The following is a 24,073-nucleotide window of genomic DNA, read 5'->3' as shown; positions in this document are numbered from 1 at the left end:
AGAGCACAATTCGTACACAAGGCAATTCAAAGTGCTTAACAGCTACATAAAATCACAAGAAGGCAATAACATCATTAAAAAGAAATAAGAAATTAAAAATAAAAAAAATAAAAAAAATAATAAAAAATTTTAAAAAATTAAAACACCCATTAAAAGTAATCATTAATTAATTAATTAAAAGTGAAGAGTGCAGATAAAATACTTTCAGGTGTCATATGCACAGCTAAATAGAACTGTTTTCAGCCTGGGTTTAAACATTGTCAGAGTTGAGGCCTGTCACATCTTCTGGAAGACTGTTCCAGATTTTAGGGGCATAAAACTGAAACGCAGCCTCACCTTGTTTAGTCCTGACTCTGGGCACCAGCAGGAGACCCCTCCCTGAGGCAGGAGACCCCTCCCTGAGGTTCTCAGAGCCCGAGGTGGTTCATATGGCTTTAACATGTCAGAGATGTACTTGTACACAAGCAGAGCTGTTTTAAAGTCTATTCTCTGAGCGACAGGAAGCCAGTGCAGAGACCTGAGCACTGGACTAATATGGTCGTATTTCCTGGTTCTAGTCAGGACTCGAGCAGCAGCGTTCTGGATGTACTGCAGCTGTCTTACAGCCCGTTTAGAGAGCCCAGTGAGCAGGCCGTTACAGTAGTCTAACCTGCTGGAGACAAACGCATGGATCAGTCTCTCTAAGTCTGGTTTAGACACTATTCCTTTGATTCTGGCAATGTTTTTTAGATGGTAAAAAGCTGCTGATGTTACTGATTTAATGTGGCTGTTAAAGTTCAGGTCTGAGTCCAATATTACTCCGAGATTTCTAACTTGATAGTTAGGTTTTAGAGAGAGAGTCTCAAGGTGACGGATAACACTTTCTCTTTGTTTCTGTGGGCCACAGACAATGATTTCAGTTTTGTCTGAGTTTAGCTGGAGGAAATAGTTTTGCATCCACACACTGATCTGTTCGATGCAGTACACAGTGTATCTACAAGCCCGTGTTCTCCTGCCGTCAGTGACACGTAAATCTGAGTGTCATCTGCATAATTGTGGTAGGACACATTATAGCTGCGTATTAGCTGGCCTAGTGGGACCAAGTACAGATTGAACAATACGGGTCCCAGGATTGACCCCTGGGGAACCCCACAGGTCATAGCCATTTGGTCTGAGACACAGTTACCAATTTCAACAAAATATTTCCTGTCCTCCAGATAGGACTTGAACCAGTTTAAAGCACGACCAGAGATTCCCACCCAGTCTTCTAACCTCTGTAATAAGATCGCATGGTCAACTGTGTCAAAGGCAGCACTCAGGTCCAGCAGAACTAAGACTGAGACTTTATTTGCATCTGTGTTCAGGCGGATGTCATTTGTCACCTTGATCAGAGCTGTCTCAGTGCTGTGGTGGGGCCTAAAGCCTGATTGGAAAGTATCAAAAGCATTGTTAGACAGGAGAAAGTCACTAAGCTGTTGGTATACAACTTTTTCTAGGACTTTGCCTAAGAATGGCAGGTTTGATATGGGCCGGTAGTTGTTCAGTACTGTGGCATCAAGACTACTCTTCTTTAGAAGAGGCTTAATGACAGCGGTTTTTAAGGCCTTTGGAAATGTTCCAGTCTGGAGTGAGATGTTGACTAGATGAGCGAGTTGTGGTAACAAACTGCTCAGCACAGACTTTAGGAATCTAGTGGGCAATTCATCAAGGCAGCACGTTGATGAACTCAGACTGCAGTTGATCTCTTCGACTGTTTTGTCAGTAACAGGTGTGAAATGTGTCAGCTCTAGGTGTCTAGCTGGCTGCAGAGTAGTTATTTGTGTTGTGGAAATTATTGCATTTTTAATGCCTTGAACTTTGTCATTAAAGAATATTGCAAACTCATTACACTTGGATGTAGAAACGAGTTCTAAAGGCAGTGAAACTGGAGGGTTTGTTAATCTGTTTACTGTAGCAAACAGGACACGAGAGTTGTTACTGCAGTTTTTGATGATTTCAGAAAAATAACTCTCCCTTGTTCTACGCAAAGTCTGGTTGAACACACATAGCTTTTCTTTGTAAGTCTCATAATGAACCTGGAGCTCTGACTTGCGCCATTTCCGTTCGGCTCTCCGGCACTCCCTTTTCTGTGCCCTGACCGACTCTTCTTTCCTCCATGGCGCCCTTTGCCTACTTTTAACCATTCTAACCTTGACAGGAGCAATGGTATCCAAAACATTTAAGAGACTTGATGTGTAAGAGTTCAACAGATCATCAACATTAGAACACAGGGTTTTCTCAAACCTAATCATTTCCATAAACTGTGTCCCTGTTCTGTCATTTATGAGTCTTCCCTGAAAAACTGCAGACCCAGCTGCTGGTTTGGGTGTAACAGACAGGTCGAAGAAAACACAGAAATGATCAGATAAAGCAACATCGACGACATCCACGTTTGAAATAACAACACCCCTTGAAATGAGCACATCTAGAGTGTGCCCTCTGTTGTGGGTGGGCTCAGTCACATGCTGAGTTAGACCAAACATTTCAAGGACAGCAGTGAGCTCTTTAGCATCCTTGTTATGCGCTACGTCCACATGCACATTCAAGTCCCCTGTTATGACTAAACAGTCAAAAGCAGTGCACACAATTGAAAATAGTTCAGTAAAATCATCAATAAAACAATTCTGTGGTGGTTTATAAATGGTGATATAAAGTATGGAAGATTGTTTTATCTCCATTTTGAATGACACATACTCAAATGACGAAAAAAAACCAAATGACAACTTGTGGGTGGGTATATTGTCCCTGAACATGGCACAAACACCCCCACCCCTCTGGTTTTCTCGTGTTTCAGACACAAAATTGAAGTGAGGTGGACTAGACTCAATCAGGACTGCATTTGCTGTGTTTTTGTCGAGCCACGTCTCAGTTAAAAACATAAAATCAAGATTGTGAGAGGAAATAAAACTATTAATTAAGAATGATTTGTTACTTAAAGATCTGACATTGAGTACTGCGTGTTTGAGATTAGTTATAGTTGAACTGGATGCTGTGTTCTTGCAAGGGATATGGATAAGATTTCTCTGATTGGACAGTCTGATTGTCCCTCTCTTCACTCCATCCTTGGACCTCTGGTTGAGATGGTGTTTACCAACACAGAGGCCCTTAGTGTCCTAGACAACAGCATTGACGCTGTTGGAAATGACAGCTGTGGGCACCGGTGGTGGGGACCAAGCAAGGGGGGCTTTGGTCGATGGAGTAGGCTGGGGAGGGAGAGGGGCTCGATGCTTCTTTGAGGATAGAATTCTTGATCTTGCCATGTTTGGCGTGAGAGGAACCATTTAATCCATTTTAAGTAGCTCGTGTTTACCTTTGCGCAACATGGGAAAAAGCCATTGTGGGAAATGATTCACCCTCATGGGTCCGGGTGGCTGTTTGGGTTTGGATACACTGGTTTACTGGCTTGTTATAGGCTATAATGTCATTTGCGATAGACATCCCAAATAGTGAGAAATCTTCTGTCACGGACTGCTGAGTATATTTGGCTGTTTTTTGTGCACCAAATCACAAGAAATTTCAGTTTTCTTGTTCATCAAATTCAGGTAATCATAATCTTATTCCTTGTAACAAAATCATAATTCATTAAAACCAAGTTGTAAAATATGTGTAGGTAAAATGAATGCTGGTTACTAATCCGGTAGCAAGCTCTACAGGGTGTCCGGTCAGAATGAGCGAGAAGCAGATTTCAAAGTAGAGGGTCTTCTTTATTTTCTCTTCACACCCACAACACTAATAATTAAATTCTTCTTCTTAATATGAAATAAAACGTTTGACTCTTGGTATGTGTGTGGTTCTGAAACAAAGGAATGTACAGAGTTGTCTTAACTAACATGGTAATAATTACTGGCTACATCTAACAATACTGGCTAGCTAGCATGACACAGCAATAATTACCTAAGAATTCCTTAAATTGACTAATTTGGTGTTTAGAAGAAAATTACATCACTAATGCAGTTAAACAACACCAAATGATCCTTATAACATTAATAAACTTCACTCACCAATAGATGCACGCACACAAACTATGAAACATCTAGGAGGAAACTGCAGACATAATCCAACTGCTGTTCAACTTGACCTTGCCTTGTTCTAAATGACAATGCAAAACTGGGGTCCTAAAAGGGGTCCTCAAACCTAGGTGGCTAACTAACTGCCTGACTAAAATGTAATAACTGCATAATTGGCATAAGAAAAGGATATCAGATGGGCTTTTGTACACAAGTAAAAAAAGTTAATGACAACAATAATGTCATATGTACATGGAGAGTAAAGAGACAGCTGGCAGCTTATTCCACAGAGAGGGGCCTGATAACTGAAGGCTCTGCCTCCCATTCTACTTTTAGAAACTCTGGGAACCTCAAGTAAACCTGCAGTTTGGGAACAAAGTTTTCTCTGTTAGTAGTGGTGCAACGGATCATCATTGATCCGTGATCCGTTTGGATCAATTATTTCGGTTCGGCACACACATGATCCGCGGATTGCTTTATGAAAAAAAAAAATTGTCCGCATGTTCAGTCCTCACACAGCCGTTACCATTCCTGCTAGTTTCCAGGGACAGAGCTACTTTCCATGCTCTGGGTAAAAGTCTACAACAGTTCCCTCTTCAATAAGCAAACAGTCCTATGGCTCGTTTGTGATTTATTGTCCTCAGCGTACAACATGTAGAACAGTGGGCATGGAAAATAAAAGTAGGCTAGACTTCGGTGCAGACTTTGCAGCGACATCACCCCGGTGTTTCACTGACAGGAGTGAAACCGAAAGCGGGTGAACAACCGCTCATCACCGCGGCATTTAGGCAGCCCCTTCCTTCACAATCTGACCGGGCTAAAGCGATCACAAACGCTATCGGTGTGTTTTTATGTTGCACTTTAAGTTGTTTTTCTTTGATTATGTTGAAAAGAAGATGTTAATTGTGCACTTTAAGTTGATTTTATATATTTCAATTTAATAATTTAAAAGTGTTGATAAACAAAAAGACAAAACATGTTTATTTGTCTTGTCTATTTTTTTTTTTTTTTTTTTTTTGCTGATCCGAAAAATGATCCGATCCGTGACTCTGATCCGAGGAACGATCCGAACCGTGAGATTTTTGATCCGTTGCACCCCTATCTGTTAGGAAAATATCTTACAATGAGATCTTTAAGATATGATGGAGCTCGGTCATTAAGAGCTTTATATGTAAGGAGAAGAATCTTAAATTCTATTCTGAATTTAACAGGGAGCCAATGAAGAGAAGCTAAAACTGGAGAAATATGATCTCTGCTGTTAGTTCTCATCAGAACTCTGGCTGCAGCATTTTGGATCAACTGAAGGCTTTTCAGAGAATATGTGGGACAGCCCAATAATAAAGAATTACAGCAGTCCAATCCTGAAGTAACAAATGCATGAATTAGTTTTTCTGCATCACTCTGAGACAAGATGTTCCTGATTTTAACAAGATTACGAAGATGAAAGAAGGCAGTCCTAGAAACCTGTTTTATATGCGAGTCAAATGATAAGTTCTGGTCAAAAATAACTCCAAGGTTCCTCACTGTAGAACTAGAAGCCAAGGAAATACCATCTAGAGTAACTATATAGCTAGACAATTTCTCCCTGAAACGCTCAGGTCCAAAGATAACGACTTCAGCTTTGTCTGAATTTAGCAGCAGACAGTTCTGAGTCATCCAGGTCTTTATGTCTTTAAGACATGCTTGTAGTCTGACCAACCTATTGGGTTCATCTGGTTTCATAGATAAGTACAGCTGAGTATCATCAGCATAGCAATGGAAATTTATGGCAAACACAAGTTGATGGTTTAGAAGAGACTATTGCTGTTGTTAGTTCAGAGAGATCAACTGGGCAGAAGCCGTCTAAATACAAATCAGGTTCTAAAGATACTTCTAAAGCTGCTGTACTTGATGATACATCACTGATAATAGTGGGAAGGGCTCCATCAATCTTCTCTCTAATAGAAACGATTTTATTAATAAAGAAGCTCATGAAATCATCACTGCTCAGAGTTAAAGGAATAACTGGCTCAGCAGAGTTCGGACTCTTAGTCAGACTGGCTACAGTGCTGAAGAGAAACCTGGGATTATTCTGACTGATTCATTTTTTTTTTAGAGGGGCAGAATTGTTCAATGTTGTTCACACAGAAGCTGTAGCGCTGTCAACAAGATCAATTTGCCAACCTGAGTCATTTAGATATTTAGGTGAAAAGTGAAATTCCTGCAATCTTGGGCACAACTTTGTTTGAAAGTAGTCAATTAAAGGCTATAATTCTATATCCATCATCATATGACCTGATTTAAAAATGTGTAATCTCTCTAACTTTCTGTCTTTGTAGGTCCACAGTGTGGCTCTCCACATCTCCCACAGAGCCTCTGACCCGCTGGTCTCAGGTCAGGTGTTTACTTCAGACACCACTTTTTGCCAAGCTTGGACAAACCCTGTCTGGGACAGTCTTGCTGGTCACGGACAACAGGTACACCTGTGCTACCATCAAAATGGGATTATCAACATAAGGGGCCTGATGTGGTACACTTACAGTGTGAATGCAAACAGACTACCCAGTGAACCAGAGAGAGGAAGTGACAGACATAATCAGTGACCAAGGACAGTCCTGGTGTACTCTAATATCCCTTGTAACTTAATCTGACTTACTTCCAACAATGCAAACAAACAGAGCTTTTGCTTCAGTTCTACAGGGATAGAATGGCTTGTAGCAAAGGGTCTGGTACCCCATAAAAATCCAAAGCATCTCCTACAGCACACAGTAAGGGACCCAGTTGTAAGACTAAGGGTAAGGAGCTATTCCTGAATTCCATAACCAGGATTACAACTGCCTTTGCTCCTACTTATTGAGAGATTCAACTGTTGACCATGCTCTCCTCTCCAGTCTCCCAACATAAACTTTCTGATGAAAGTTGCTACGAAATGTGACCCCTTCCCTTAATAAGCGCTTATCGACACTGTCTGGTATGCTTCCTTACCATCTGAGGCAATGCACAGCCAGGTGGTGATCAGGCGACAGGCCGATTCCTACCTTCATGAAATATATGGTCACACATCTGATGACACAATAACAATCAGTCAGAACTGACCTACGGTGTCCTGGTGCCAAAGGCATTTACAAACATCCATATGCACAATCATGGTGTTTGTCATGGACAGACTGAGAATAGCACAGAAGTTTCACAACAAAACGCATTAAGGTTCAGATCAGGAAAGCTATTCATTCATCCTTCCATCCATGTTCTGGGTCTTCCCCCGAGCCTCCACCCAGTTAAAAAACTAAAAAACTAGGTAATCAGAATCAGGCAGGCCATTCTTCTCAATCCCTCCTGGTGTGTTGCCCACATGAGCAGTGAGGTACTCCTGTAAAACATAAGAGTCTCCAAGCAAACATCCCCCAGGACCCCTCCCAGATATTTGAAAAAGGTTGGGCATTCCAAACTGTCATGAAGTGCACAGTATGAGCACAAACAACCATCCAAGCCAAAGGTACAGGGAATGGCATAGTGGATAGACCTCCAGCCCCTCTCTAGGGGATTGGTTGGAGAAACCCTACTATGAATTTGTTTCTATTAACCTCCTGTTATTAACAGGATCCCTCCCCACCAGTGAAGTCATGTTCTTTGATCCTGCAGTTAATATTATCAGGAGAGCACATCTTATTAAGACCTGCTTGTAGTCTGACCAACCTATTGGGTTCATCTGGTTTCATAGATAAGTACATCTGAGCAATGGAAATTTATGCAATGCTGTCTAATAATGTTACCTAATGGAAGCATGTATAAAGTGAAAAGAATCGGTCCAAGCACAGAACCCTGAGGAACTCCATGACTTACTCTGGTGTGTGAGGAAGATTCTTCATTTACAAGATAAATATGACTTAATTCCACAAAGTACCTAACCCTTAAAGCACCTCCTGCAGGATCCTCGAGTGAACCCTCTACAGGTTTTTTGTAACAACGGTACATGAAATTATCTCCTGTCTTCTGCTCCCAGAATACTGTCCAGTAACAAAAACAGGTTTTACAAAAATTTTATGAAATTAAGATCTCTCATAAGGACTTGTTTCCAGCCTTGTATCAACTTTTGCTTTTCTCATAGCAGACAGAGCCACGACATTCAAATCACAGCCACAGTTGATCAGTCGGGTTTCAAATCTGGAAACATCCTGGACCTCAAGAACCCTTTCTTCAGGTTACTTCTGCTTTTTCTCTGATACAGGAATGCGTTTTTAGCATGGATTAATTGGCCATAAAATGACATATACTGTTATATTATATTCATGGAATATAAACTTTAAAAAGTATGAATGTATGTCCCTGTGACTCCATGTGCAGGACGCCATTGTGGTTCCACAGCTAGAGACTCCATCACAGCAGTAGAGCCAGATGCCCGGGACAGATGGACTCTGAGAGCACGTCCTCCACCAAAGCTGACGCACAGTTTTAACCTGATAAAAATGTTCAAATGAACTCTATTTATATAATGCCTTTCAATTCTTGTTGAAGACTCGACACAGCCTATGCAATATTTTTTTCTCATCACACACAGTCACACATTAATGAAACCAATGTTGGTCCAGTGTCTTTATCAAGGACATTTTCACATGTGGGGGGGAAGCCAGGAATTGAACCTCCGACTGCCTACCTCCCGAGCCACAGCCTATCAGTTCTAGCTTTTCCAGCCTCTAAATTTCTGCCAAGCCTCATGACATTAAGCTTGGTGGTTTCTGTATAACTTTGCCAACTAACAGACAAACATGATCACAAACCTCTACCTCGGCTCCCGACTTGTCAACATGGACTGGTTGCGTACCATTGGAAAATGGGATAGCTTCTTAAAATGTCCACAAGAGGGCAGCAAACAGAACTGGCAAAATTGGACCACATCCCTGGAGCAAGGGCTGGTTTAAATGTAGACCAAGAACATCTAGTTTAAAAAGCTACAAGATCGTTTTCTGTCAGTTATGTTACAAATTAAAAAGGGAAATTTGGTTCTCTCTCTCTTATGGATGACTGCTTCAAAGGAACTCCCAAAGATCATCTGAGCTCTGACTGCTTTTTTGCTCAGATACACATACTGTCAATCATAATAACATGCATCATGACTTCTTATTATGACCATCTGTTCTTTTCTTTCTTTTAATTAAGAGTAGGTTTAGATGATTATCCCATATCCCATCAAGGGTTCACCAAGTATTACTGAATTCTGGGCGGTTCATTTCAGTTCAGTTGTGTTCAAAACATTAGTAAAAGTTGACTTTACCACCATGAGTCTTTTTTAAAGTACAAAATGAACACTGACTGTTTGTATGCTGTGGAGATTCACATGAGTTGCAGATTTGATTAAAAAAAAATAGTGAAAAAAGAAATAAAAGATCATGAAAATTGTGTTTGGTTCTGTGGGAAAAGGATGTCATGACATGCTCATGACTTCTGGCCTAGTTACATCCTGGGCCTTGTTGACTGGTTCATATGAATATTGTTGATAGTTAGAATGAGCGTGTTTATGATAAACTGCGAAAGCTAGGCGCCTCCAGAGAGGGCCACGTACACTTGTTATGATAAAACGGTATAAAAGGGTGTCCCAGAATGAGCTCGTCGGACATTTTGTACATTCTGTATGCACATTTGCTGTGACGGTTTGTTCAATAAATTCCCCAATGGACTGCTAACCGACGGTGTACTCGGCCCTATTTTCTCCACAACATAATGGTGACCCCGAGTGCGTGAGATTTTGGCAGCTGGAGCCCGACGGGACGCGTCCTCTGTGCGCCGACAGCCGAGATCAGTCGTTAAGCCTGCAGGTACGACATATTTTTTCCTTTTTTTTTCTGAAAGCGGCGGTGTCTGTTGGTGGTGTACAGGTGACGGGCCTCCGACAGCTCCACAAATTTAAAAGAACACGGGAGAAGGACGAGTATATTCGGTGAGCATCTCATTGTTACCTCTGCGCAGGGGGGCTGCTGAAATTGTAATTGTTGAAATTTTGGGCCAAGAGGTGCCATATGTGTGAATTGAGATAAAATTGGGTAAACAGCAGCTTGTGAGAGTTGTAAAGCAGACAGCTGTGAGCAGTTGGTCTGGCTTGTGTGGTTGTATTTTTTTTTGTGGTAATTAAGGAAGACTAGTCGCTAATGCTCGGGCAGGGAATAAATCTATGAGTTTAAACTGGAATAGTGGATACGCTTTTAGAGCGGGCAGAGTGGGAATCACTCGTTCATAGTGATGTCATAGAGCCAACGGCCGACCTTTTATGCATGGGGGGTTCGGGCTACCGTGGGACTATGGTTCGCATTAGTCATTAATATATGTGAAAATTATTTTCACTAGTCAAGGAGTAGACGAATGCTGGTAATTGATTGACTTGCGAACATAAAAGTTTGAAGGTGGAATCAAAAGAGCAGTTCAAGAAAACTCCGAAAAAGTCAATTCCAGTTCTATACGGGCACATTTTAAGTATATATGTTTATATCATTTTATATATCTGCCTAGAACTCTTTGGAGTTATCCGAGACCTCAGTATAAAGACATTTTGAGAAGAAAATTCAAATTCGTTTATGAAATTGGCCACAGGAGATTATTATTGAGAGGTCACAGCGAAGCTGGTAAAGTACACGTCAGCATCTGTTGCTTTGGTCAGAGACCATATCACAAGGCTTGTAGGGAAAACACATTTTGTATTTCATATATTGCCTACACCCACATCTCCTGGAAAATTAAAAGTCTAAATGAAAGAAATTGATAATTTAAAAATGTGAAGATTTGAACGGTGACTGACAAAACTTTGATCGACCGACTTGGTGATCGACTGACTTGGTGTGGGTGCATGGGACCGGTCTCTGTTTGTCTGTCAATGTGTGTGTCAATGTGTGTGGAGTCCTGCTGGTTTGTGTGAATCAAGAAAGAGAAGAAAAGAAAAAAGGTTCTGACTCATATCATCCCTTGACTTTTGAGTATTCGTAGCATTTTAAGTTAAACTCAGATTTGCTTCATTGTTATAATTTGCTTCATTGTTATAATTTGCTTAATTGTTATAGTTGCCACATTAATAACTTGGGGAGATAAGGAGTTGTTGCAGTAATGTGCTATGACTTTTAAACGCTGAGTGTTTATTTCTTTGAGATTCTGTATTTTCGTTGAGTGCATCTTGTTATTATTGAATTATTGAGTACTGCTGTGATTGGTGTTAAGTTTCTAAAGTTCTATTCTCAACAGGCGAGTGAAGGTGTTTTGGCTTTCAGGGGGACAGAGGGTGCTGCGCGGGCACGCGGCTGGTGTGAAGGCGCGGGCTCTGTCCTTGAGAGTTTCCTGCTGCTGCAAATGTTCGTGTGTGATCACACTTTCTTTCCTTGTGTCTTCCAGGGGCAATTTATGGTTGAACTGTAATAATTATTAGGTTTCTTTAGGTAATGTGCTAATTGCAGAGTTGTTATCAGTCGAGTAAATGTTGGTTTCGCAATTCCTAAGGGAGAGTTTCTGTCCTTAGGCCATCGATTCATCACGTCGTTCGACGTGAATGTGACATTCCTGATAAAGAAAGTTTTTCGCTTATGCATTGTTTCTGTATCTTTTGATTTGTATTTTCCCTGTCTACAGCGTGTTAAATTGTATTTCTTCCTCTTTCTTAACTTGTTACAAAGTGTGACAAACGCCATTTTGAGTTTGGGTGTGGTTCAATTGTTATGATTGGGAGGAGTTAATAACAGTCTAGGAAGTAGATGTAATGGTGTGTTCATATTTGGTTGGTTAGAAATTCACGGGGTTCATTGGAGGCAGGCTTAGAGGTGTGTTCATATTTCATTGGTTAGAAGTTACGTGTCGTAGACGTGTTTCATTGGAGTTAGACTTAGAGGTGTGTTCATATTTCATTGGTTAGAAGTTACGTGTCGTAGACGTGTTTCATTGGAGTTAGATTTAGGGGTGTGTTCAGATTTCATTGGTCGAAATTGGCGTAGCCGTGACGTGCATTGTATCATCTGGGATTGGTGGAGAGACATTGTGGGTGGATTGGATCAGAAACATCCGGGTGTGAGCAAGGGTTGGGGCAGCGCCAAGCCTGAGTCACTTTAAACAGAGTAAGCATTAACAGAGCTTTTGATTAGCATTCAATAGCATTGATTAGCAATAACTAGCATTGTCTAGCATAAATTAGCATTAAATAGCATTGATTAGCAATAACTAGCATTGTCTAGCATAAGTTAGCATTCAATAGCATTGAGGAGCAATAATTAGCATTAAATAGCATAATTAGCATTCGATTAGCATTGGTCAACAAGGAAGCTAGCGTGATTAGCAATAAGAAGCATTGGTTAGCATCGCTAGCATTTGTTAGCATTGGTTAGCATTTCGTTAGCCATAATTAGCATTGATCAGAAATACAATTAGCATTGATTAGCAATAGCAATAAGGCAAATATTGGGTTAAATCTTAATTGGCAATAAGTTAGCATTCATTAACAACGGCTAGGAAGCCAACATCAATTGACATTGGATAGCGAACAATAGCATTAACAATAAGCTAATAAGAACTTAACTACAAACTAGGAATCAAAATAGCAATGAGCTAAATTAGCTTAACAGTAGCATTGATAATATCCAATAATTAGCTGCATCGAAGCTAAATTTAGCCGAGCATTAAATGAGCATTAGAGTTAAATAATTAGTTAATTTAAATTGATCTTCAAAAGTTGTTTGGGAAAAAAAAAAAAAAAAAAGGGGGGGGGGGGGGAAGGGATAATAATAATTATTATTCCCGGTTCTAAGGAACTAACTAGGTGAGACGATGGATGTAACACCAACAATAATCGTTAGCGCTAGGCATCCAGGACGTTACAAAGACATTCAAAAGTTATCTCAAAAATGGGAAAAAAGAACCAAAAATATGTTCCCACCCTGGCCAAAGGATGGCACTTTCGATGTAGCTGTCTGTGAAGTTATGGAACAAAGAATCAACGACCACAAATCAAAAAACAAAAGCAAAAAGAGACAGAAAAAGAGGGAGCTTGAATTAGAAATTTTGCATTTCTTTGAAACTGAAGGTCGTCGTTACAGAGGGAATTTGAAGGAAGGCGTAGCCATACTGAAGGGGGAACAGCTGGTAGTGGAGAAGGTCAAGCAGCATGAGTCTGCAGGACTATATCCAACACTGTCAGGGGTGATGAACATAAAAGGAGATTTTGAAATGAAAAATCAGGAAGTACCTTATGTACGCCCTGAACCACAGACAGCGGCTTTGAGCAGTCAGGGAGCCCCTGAGCCAGGCGCTGTCGGTGGTTCAGATCAGGTTGCAAGGGGAAACCCCCCACAATATCAGGCAGTGTCAGATCAAAAACCATCATGTGATCAATGTTCATCTTGTACTGAACACAGCAGTCCAACAGCTTCGACATCAGCCCAGGCCTCAGGTTATCCGAAACCACTATCTGTTGTAGAGGTTAGGAGTCCAACAGCCTCAGCTTCAGCAACGGCACAGGCCCCAGATCACCAAAAAGCACTACACCTAGATCGTACCACCACTCCCATAGTAGAAAAGTCTATACTACAGGAAAGGACGTCACAAGAAAAATCCATGTTACATGAAAGGCCTCCCAAACATTGTAGTACGGCCAGGAAGACACCACAGGTTTTAGACTGTTATGCAGAATATGAGGGGAAACTGGCAGAAGATTCATATTGGATAGAGCATACTCATTCCATGGTTGATTTACAGCAAGAGATAAACCAAGCAGAAGAGCAGGTTCAGGAACAGAATCCACCCGGCCAGCAGGGAAACGGCAGGGACAGAGAGAGACAGAGAGTTTAATTTAAGATACCGACCAAATATTCATGCACCACAGAAATATACTGCGGGTAATTATCCGATTTTGGTGAATGGGATGCAGGGACAGTATGTGCCGTGGCAGATGCTCGACCTGGCGGGGCTGGTTGCCAGACTGCCGGACATTCACACAGGTGCAAGCAAATGGATAAGAGCTTTTGAACAAGAAACTGTGGGTAAACTGTTGGCTGTGGGAGACATCAAGGCAGTGTGGGCAAGGTGTTTTGGAACTACTACCATGGAGGGCATTTTGAGAAACAGTATGAATGGCTGGATGGTGGGCCATCGAGCAGATGGAATTGGGTTCGATGCACATCGACCTGCACTGTGGGGAGCTCTGCGAGCTGAGTATCCTACGAAAACGGATCCAAAAGCATTAAAGAGCGACACACTGTTGGATACAGATAATCCAGCGGCGTACGTTGCACGCCAGTTGGAAAGATGGAAACAAGAACTGGAACAAGACATTGAACCTAACACAGTGCTCAACTCTGTGTTCAGAGACTCTATCCTAGAAGCCATGCCCGACCCAGTTCGAGCGAGGCTGGAGGATGTGGTAGAGTTGAAATCAATGACACATGCGGCATTCCGGGATAATGTTGTGCATGCTATTGACAAATACAGGCAAAGTGAACGGAAACGGAAGGAGCAGGATAAGAACTTGCAGAGGAAACTCACACAGATGCAGCTGGAAGAACCAAAGGTAGGAGGCCAGGCCCTGATGACACCGGGGACCACTGAACAGGTACCTCCACCCTTTGCACCCTCTACACCCTCTGCACCCTCTGCACCCTTTCAACCCGTCACACCTCAGGCCTACACGCAACCACCATTCACACCACGGGCAGGAGGACGAGGCCAGTATCGAGCCCACCGAGGGTTCGGGAGAGTCACAGCTGGGAGACGGAGGTCCTCGGGAGCATGTTGGACTTGTGGCGAGTTGGGACACTTTGCTGACAGATGTCCGCGAGCACCAGGAAATCAGAATGTGCGGCAGGACCGCGGCCAGTCCCCGCGGGGTGGATCAAGTGGCCCGGCAGGCCCATGGGTGAGTCCAAACTTTGGTTATTAGGGGTGCCCACAGAGTCCTAGAGGGGAGGATCAGTTTCCAGTCGTAATGGTGGGAGCTGATGAAGAACCAATGCTGCGGGTTCTAATTGAGGATGAGCCAACTACAATGTTGGTGGACACTGGAGCCACCTACACTTGTGTAAGTCAACATTATGCCACACACCTCCCCATGTCAAATAAATTTATTGAGACAATAGGATTCTCGGGAATTAAGCAGCTAGTACAAATGACCGCCCCCGTGCGTATCTCCACAGGGGAAAATGAAATCAGGATGCCAATCGGGGTATCTCATCAGACTCCCCTTAACTTGTTGGGGAGGGATGCCCTATGCAAACTAAAAATTAAGATTTGGTGTTCACCGCAAGGCATAATCTTGGATAAAAGAGGTCTGGAGTTTCCAGAGTCGACACAGGCAGGCACAGCAAGAATCTATTGGTTGGGAGACATTTCTGAGCCAGTAACAGTGGCTTGGAACAAATGGGAAAAATACATTCAAGTCCAGTGCCCTAAAGCAAGGAAACCCACGCTCGATTATCATTGTACAATGTATTATGATGTTTCAAAAAGTGGAGAGTTCGAAGAGCCATGGGACAAACAAACGGAACACTCTGAGATAAATTTGACAACTCAATACATTATCATTGGAAAACAAGGGGCAGCCATGAATGTGGAATCAAATGCATTTATTTCAAAATGGTACAATGTGCCAGAATCTGCTCCACATGTTACTTTGTTGGTGAATGAGAATGTCAAAGCAAAGGATGTGGGGCCCATGATGAAAACAGCGTTAGGAGTAAAGTGGGAGCGAACAGAGAATCCGTTAATTTTCCAATCACAGGATGCCACGATGATTAAAATCCTGTGCAGCGTATCAGCATTGGCGAAACCGCAGGCTGTTATGGCATTGGTGAACCAATCAGTCCAGACAGCAAAGCAAAGTGAGACACAAAGTGTTGAGAATGATCTGTTGAAAGAAATGATAGCTCACGTCCCAAACCAAGTGTGGTCTAAGAATGAGGTCGATGTTGGTTTGGTGAAATCTGCTAACCCAGTGAAAGTAGAGTTAAGACCTAATGTCAAACTTCCTAATTGTCCTCAGTACCCACTCAAGCCAGAAGCAGAGGAGGGGATAAGTGGGACAGTAGAAGGTTTTGTAGGAAAAGGAGTGTTGGTTGAGACAGTCAGTGCGTGTAATACTCCAATATTTCCAGTACTGAAGGCAGACAAATCTAAATACAGGTTAGCACATGACTTGCGCATGATAAACGCGATTGTGGAAGATTGGCCAGCAGAGGTGCCAAATCCATACACACTCCTCACCAACGTGCCTCCTGATGCAAAATTTTTCACAGTAATCGATTTATGTTCTGCATTTTTCAGCGTTCCTCTAGCTGAGGAATCCCAGTATTTGTTCGCATTCACATATAGAGGTAAGAAGTACACTTACACCAGACTTCCTCAAGGGTTTAAACACAGCCCTCATGTGTTTAACCAGGTCCTTGGACACGACCTAGAGGGCCTCGCATTGAACGGTACCCTACTACGCTATGTCGATGATCTCTTGCTGTGCGCACCAACACTTGAGGCGTGTCATCAGGACTCTATGAAGATCCTTGAGAGGCTGGCAGAGGGAGGGTACAAAGTTTCTAAATCAAAACTGCAGTATTGTCAACCTAAAGTAGATTATCTGGGGAGGGTAATCTTGCAGGGAACGATTGCTATTTCCCCAACACACTTGGAGGGAGTAAGTAAAGCACCATGTCCAAAAACAATCGAGGAAATGATGATCTTTTTGGGGATGACAGGTTTCAGTGCAGATTGGATAGAAGATTATGCAATTAAATGCGCTCCCTTGAGAGGGATCATGAAACAATCCAAAGACCAAAGGTTGAAAGCACCACTGGAGTGGACCAGCGAGGCTAAGTTAGCCTTCGAAAGTTTGAAACAGGATTTGCAAAAAGCACCAACACTGGCAACACCGGACTATGAGAAGCCATTTTTCTTATATGTCTCGAACAGACACAACATGTACGCTTCTGCAGTGCTGATGCAGGAAACGTGTAGTGGTCGAAGAAAACAAGCCATTGCGTATTACAGTACAAAATTGGATAATGTTGTACAAGGCTGGCCACCGTGTTATCAAGGGTTGGCCGCAGTGCAGTATGCTTATGAGAAAGCATCCACAATAACAATGGGGTATCCAGTCAACATCATGACACACCATAACATCTCAGAACTAATAAATCAGGGAAAGTATGTTGTGACTCAGGCAAGGTGTTTGCAGTTTATGCATCTGTTGACATATCCGGATGTGAGAATACAGAAGTGTACTACATTGAATCCGGCAGATGTCATTCCACTCGAGTTTGAAGGAGAACCACATGAGTGTGTAGCAGAAACTATGAGATATACCAAATTGAGACCTGATTTAGAAGCAACTCCGCTTGGGCGGGCTGATGTCACCTACTTTGTGGATGGTTCATGTTTCAGAGATCATTTGGGTAATCATGCAGGTTTTGCAGTTGTGAAGCAGGAAGGCGGAGACTTTGTGACGGTGAAGGCTGAGAAGTGTGAACAGCCATGTTCGGCACAGTTGGCTGAACTGAGGGCATTAACGGAAGCATGTCGACTGGCGAAGGGTAAGGTTGCAAATGTGTACACAGATTCTGCATATGCTCATGGTATTTGCTATTTGTTTGGAGCAGTTTGGAAGCAGAGAGGGTTCAGAAGGGCAGACGGGAGTCCAGTGTGACACGAGGTCCAAGTGAGGGAGCTGATTGCAGCCATGATGCTCCCCTCGAAACTGGCAGTGATAAAGTGCCAAGCACATCGGAAAGGTAACGAAATGGTCAGTAAAGGTAATAACGCGGCTGATGAAGCAGCGAAAGTAGCATCAGGATGCCAGGTGGCTGTTTTGGCACCAATGGTGACACTGGAGCCAGTTGTTACGCCAGAGGACATCATTCTAATGCAACAGGAAGCAGGGGTGGGGGAGCACAATGTCTGGACGCGGAGAGGCGCCACGAAGAACGAAAAGGGATTGTGGAGATCACATGATGGTCTCCTGGTGGCACCAGTGGCTCTGCTGACAATGCTGATCTCTGATGTTCACAGTGTGCATCACTGTGCCAGGGGAGAGGTACTGAGAAAGGTAAAACAACAAGGATATTGGTCACCATACATGCATGCAATGGTCGATGAAGTGTTGGGTCAATGTGAAATCTGTGCACAGAACAATGTGCGAAAGGGTGTGAAGACACCAGTGGGACACATTCCGGTGCCAGAAGGACCCTTTAAGTCATTGGTCATAGACTATGTGGACATGATTAAAACAGTACAGTGTAAAAGGTACATGCTAGTGGTGATTGATCGTTTCAGCCGATGGGTCGAAGCAACTCCATCCAAGGATTTGGGAGCAGAGACGGTCGTGAAGTTTTTGGTAAGAGAGGTGATTCCTCGGTTTGGCATTCCGGCAGAGATTAGCTCAGATAAAGGCTCAGCATTTGTTCAGAAGGTTGCGAAAGGCATTCTGCAGCAGCTGTGAATCAAGCAGCGCTGTGGGGCCGTTTATCACCCACAAAGTCAAGGGATGGTTGAGAGAATCAATGGAACTTTGAAAGTGAAATTGAATAAAATCTGTGCTTCAACTAAACTAAACTGGGTAGATGCTTTGCCGCTTGCACTAATGAGCTATCGTATGCAGACTCATAGAGTCACGCACCTAACACCGCATGAAATGCTAACGGGTCGACCCATGCCGGCACCGCAGTTGAGAGGGCCATTTAAAGGGCCCCCACTTGAGCAGCTGCAAACAGAGTTGAAAGCTTACATGAGGCAGCTGACTGCAATCCACAGAACAATCTATCTATGGGAGAAGTCCAGAGGCGTGAGTCTCGAACAGCCGGTTGAGAGACCAGTGGTGCCGGGCGACCAGGTGTACATCAAAATATTCCGAAGGAAGTGGCACGAGCCAAGACGAGAAGGACCGTACGCAGTGGTGCGAGCAACGTCAACAGCAGTTCAAGTGGAAGGTAGCAACACATGGTACCATTTGAATCACTGCACTAAGGTTCGGGTTAAAGGCACAGACGGAGTTCAGTCCGAGGGAAAGGATGAACAAAAGGAAGAGGTTAAGATTTCTGACACTGTGAGCATCCAGGTGTGGGTGTTGGCCGACAGCATGGGCTCAGGAGAGCAAGGCCTGGAGATGTTGGACGGGATCCCGCATCCAGGAGAGGCGGGAAGGGGTCCCGTGATGAAGCCACCCCGCAGGGAAGTAGCCAGCCTGGGTCAGATGAGTATGATGCAACAACACACACCCACTCAGACCATGCCACGCCACAAACTTTGCCAGCATTACACACCAGAGCTACTCATGAAAAGGCAGATGTTAAGCTTGAATTTAAGTATGTTGGAATAAAGGATGGTGAGGAAGTGTGGATCATGGGTCCGGTGGAGGAGACAACCAAATCACCGCCTCCGGACGCTACAACGAAGGGACAATCTGGGAAGAGCAGGGTGTCCTCCGGCCAGAGAGGAGTTGTTCACTATGGTGGTAAGAATAGAAAGATTTCACGGGAAAATCTAGGGGGACTTGATACCATTAGCACTACAGGACGGAAGAATCATGTTAATCCAAGAACATATGGAGGGTACATGCACAGGAAGAGACAGGAAAACAGTGTAAGTGTGGAAGATGGTTTGTGGGGGAAGGCAGCACAGAACATGTGGTATAGATGGGCATGGTACACTACGAGAGAACTAACGGCGACGGAGTGCCTCATATGCGCAGACGCTCCAGGAGCATTGCCTGTTGTTGTTCCAGAACCACACACCTTCAGGGACTGTGCAGTGGTCCAGCAACGGGAATGCAGAGAAGGTAGGTTTACACCTCAGAAGGATAAATGGTTATTGTTTAAGCTTCCTATGTGTGGGATTAAGTGCAGATTGATGTTTGGGGCAAATAAATTACAGGACTTTTTCAAAAAAGGGAGGGGCCACAAATTGGAGTCGTCCTGTGCTGAATTTAATCTTAGTACAACACAGGATGGGCCTCCGACTGATTATAGAGTAGATTACGATGGTGAGTTTGAATGCTTTACGAGTGGTGGATTTACTAATGACAGTGGAACTCACGTAGGTAACACTACCGTTAGATGCAACGTCACATGGGTTTTATCTTGGTTTCCACACGCAAATATGAAACCGATATTTATCAGGAAACCTGTGTGGTATGAAAATCCAGTTCCTTTGGATCAAAAATGTGAGGATATAGAAATGACAATTCCGACTCTCTACGTGTTTGGGGATCAGACACACCCAATAGCGGATAGTTATTGGATGTGCGGATAGGACGTTTTGTTAAACGTGTTACCCAACAGGTGGATAGGCCTGTGTGCACTTGTGAGGATGAAGACTTCGGTTGTGTTAGTGTACGACAAGGTAAACGAGTTACTGGGGTTGGATGTGGAAAACGGGAGAATTAAAAGATCTAGTGGTGACTACATCATGGATAAGCACGTTTACTTGGATGCAATAGGGCAGCCGAGAGGGATTCCTTTTGAGTTCAAAGAACGCAGTGAGATTGCGGCTGGATTTGAGTCTATTTTGCCGTGGATCACGATTAACAAAAATGTGGAGTGGATTAATTACATATACTACAACCAACAGAGAATTCTTAACTACACGAGTGAAGGGCTTGCAGCCTTTGGAGAACAACTACATGAGACGAGTATGATGGCTTGGCAGAACAGACAGGCTTTGGATTGGATATTAGCGGAGAAAGGTGGCGTTTGCCAGATGGTTGGGGAAAAATGTTGTACATTTATACCCGGGAACACTGCAGCTGATGGTACGTTTACAACGGCCATGAAGAAGATCAGGGAGCTGAAAGAGGAGCTGAAGGGTAATGGTGGTGGTAGTGAAGGGTGGTGGTCTGGTCTGGATGGGATTTTGGGAGAGTGGGGAGCGATGGCAGTGAAGGCGGGATTAGCTATGTTGTCAATATTCATAATGGTTGCCCTATTGGTGTGTTGCATTATACCCATTCTGAGAAGGTGTTTGCTGCAAGTGATGTTCAAACAAACAGTGGAAGGAATCAGGAGGCAGATGACCATGCGAGACCAGGTCTGTGGACCAACGCATGGGAGAACGGGCCAACGAATGAAGGTTACCAACGGACGGTTCACATGATTCTTTCCTCGAGGGTGGAACCACGGTTAGTATGATAGGGAGAAGAGATGCTGAAGATCTCTTTGATTGGGAGTGACGTACTGGCGACCTCTCCTCCCAGAGTTAGCTTAGCAGTTCCAGACCCAGCCGGACGGATGTTCGGCCAGAAGCAGACGACACCAGAGTACAGGAGATGGGACGGGACTGGAAGAGCTGCATTACATTGCTTTTTATTACTTTTGTTGTGTGATAATCCATAATTTTATGTATTGTACTCGAGACGAAACTGTGATTAATCGGTTTGATGGTCGTGTATTCATTCTATGTTTATTATCAATCAAAACTGATCACTAATATGTCCATTGCCAATTGTGTCAGTCAACTGTTCGGAGTGCGACCTTGGTAAAGTGGTCGGTCGCCAGTGGGGGGGGCCGTAGGTGAATTTTCCCAAGATAAGAACATGAGTTACGGAAGTAGCAGTCGGTGGGTTTTTCGCACCTATGCACTGCGAACAGTGGACAAGTGTGATGGCAATGTAAAACTTGTAGTGGTATTGAATTCAATATCAATTGATTTAATTTAATCATTTCATGTGATTCGAGTACACATATATATTCCTTTTCAGTTCTTCAAATTGGTCCCGTTGATTGATATTGTAGAATTATTAGGATGATGATCTAGTATTGATTATGTTAATTAATTCTTAATTAACTATGTGGGATGATTTTCTTTATTTTAGATTTTTTCTTTATTAAAATCACTGATAAGTGATTTCAGGGGGGACTATTTGGGAGAAGGATGTCATGACATCCTCATGACATCTGGCCTAGTTACATCCTGGGCCTTGTTGACTGATTCATATGAATATGGGTAAAAGGTAGTATGGGCTGTTTACATTTAGGGCAGACGCTCGGCGTCGCAGAAAGAGATTGAGTCCGGATGACGCATGCATGTTATGATTAAACCAGTATAAAGTTGGTTCACAGTATGAAGACGGTGGACATTTTGTACATTCTGTATGCACATTTGCTGTGACGGTTTGTTCAATAAATTCCCCAATGGACGGCTGACCAACGGTGTACTCGGCCCTATTTTCTCCACAACAAGCACAAGTCTAGAAATGCGTTTTTTCTAGAGGGACAGTCCACGTACTGATAGTATGTGCGTAAGCTCTTTTTCAGTGGGCAATTATTAAAATCTCCAAGTATAAACTTCGGGGCGTCAGGGGAAAGTGCATCAAGTTTCTGGGTGAGATTAAAAATGGCATCTAAGGCCCTGTCAGCGTTGGCTTTGGGGTGAATGTATGCAACTGGGGAAAAAATCTGGGGAAACTCTCGTGGAAGATATGGAGGTCGCAGAGAGACACAGAGCAGTTCAATGTCGGGAGTGCACAGGCTCTCTCTCACCACCACAGTCTTACACCACTCGTCCCGAATGAGTAGACAGACACCGCCCCCGCGGATCTTCCCAGTAGTTGAAGGGTCCTGGTCAGTCCGGAGCACGGAAAAACCGCGGGGTCCCACCGCGGGCTGTCCAGCCACGTCTCTGTGATGGCCAGGATGCAGGCGCTCCGGTACTCGTTCAGGTAGCGGGTATTCGCTGTCAGCTCCTCCGTTTTTGCTCTCAGGGACTGGGCGTTGATCAGCAGGGTGATAGGAAGAGGAAGTTTGTTTCTCAGTCTTCTGAGTTTCTGCCGAATGCCTCCCTTAGATCCCCGTTTGTCTCTCGTCCGGATAGTCCATTTCTTTGGATTTCTTCTGAGGTAGTTTGGTAAGGAATCTATAATTAGTTCGTGATCTGAAGACGTATGATCGCGCAGAAGGAGAAGGAATTCCCTGCTATATTGTGTTACACCTGCCGCGCCGGTAACATGGCCATGGAAGTGGCCACGGGTGAGGCAAGTGTTTAGAAACACTATTAGCAGTCCAATCACACACCAATAAGCGAAGTCCATTGTAGCTTTAGTGTGAACAACGTGCAATGTAAAACACATCCATCCAAACAATGACTGACGAGTAAATAAATAAACAAACAGAACAAACGGTGCCAGACGCGAGAGACAGCAGGGCAGCCGCAGGGCAGCCGCAGGGCAGCCGCAGGGCAGCCGCAGGGCAGCCGCAGGGCAGCCGCAGGGCAGCCGCAGGGCAGCCGCAGGGCAGCCGCAGGGCAGCCGCAGGGCAGCCGCAGGGCAGCGCCCGGAAGCCGGGATATCTTGTATGTTTTGAGGGGTTTGTAGTCGGGATCATGAATCCAAGACAAAGTTCTTTTCGCAGGTGTTTGGTTTCATTTTCTTTAACATTACAAGATAGGGGTGAGGTTCTGTTGTCACCTTACAGCTCTTGTGTCATTGAATCATAAACAAGAGATTTAGAAGAATGCTACTTTAATTTAAACTGATCCTCAGTACACTGGTCAGAGAAATCAACTGGCAACATTAAAACCAGACCATGAAGACCTATCTTACATCACAAGTCTCTCTGAAGTAGGTATCAAAATTCATATTTAGATAGATGGTAAAATTTCATATTGAGATAGATTAGGTAGAAGGTAAAAAAACGTTAACACTTATCACACATTACAAAACTCATTGAAGATAGAGAACAGCCATACAAATCATGACATATGAAAGTGTATCATCTTCACATTAAAACTGGAAACATACCTTACCCTTTGGCAAGGATAAAAGTAAACGCATACAAATCTGAGAACTTTTGGCAAGTGTATAACCTTTGAGACAAACAGCTGTGCAAACATATTAGAAATTAAAAGGAGGTAGTGCCATTGGAAAATAACTGCAAAAATGAATCCATCCCTTGAATGTGCATATCACATTAAATGGAGAAATATATAATTTTACTTCTTTGTAAGATCCAACCATGTATCGCTCTGGATCGCAACATGGCAACCAGTGATTGGTAGTGGGGCTGGGATGAAGCAAAGTACATCGTCATGGAGGTACCAGATAACATTCTCATGACTGGGCCAGTAGAATTTATTTGCCC

The 24,073-nt window shown here is 43.4% G+C and overlaps 1 protein-coding gene across 1 annotated transcript in view; it reads left to right on the top strand.

The window, feature by feature from the left end:
• Positions 1-8,765, top strand: part of LOC142391458 (histone-arginine methyltransferase CARM1-like) — a 34,211-nt gene extending 25,446 nt beyond the window's left edge. Inside the window, exons 12-14 of the mRNA XM_075477213.1 lie at positions 6,344-6,481; positions 8,113-8,205; positions 8,349-8,765. Coding sequence (XP_075333328.1) covers positions 6,344-6,481; positions 8,113-8,205; positions 8,349-8,373 — 256 coding nt within the window. The 3' untranslated portion in view covers positions 8,374-8,765. The remainder of the gene's footprint in view (positions 1-6,343; positions 6,482-8,112; positions 8,206-8,348) is intronic.
• Positions 8,766-24,073: the final 15,308 nt, after the last annotated feature.

Source organism: Odontesthes bonariensis, chromosome 11, assembly GCF_027942865.1.
Source record: "Odontesthes bonariensis isolate fOdoBon6 chromosome 11, fOdoBon6.hap1, whole genome shotgun sequence".
Lineage (NCBI taxonomy): Eukaryota > Metazoa > Chordata > Actinopteri > Atheriniformes > Atherinopsidae > Odontesthes > Odontesthes bonariensis.
This window is presented reverse-complemented; position numbering and strand designations above follow the sequence as displayed.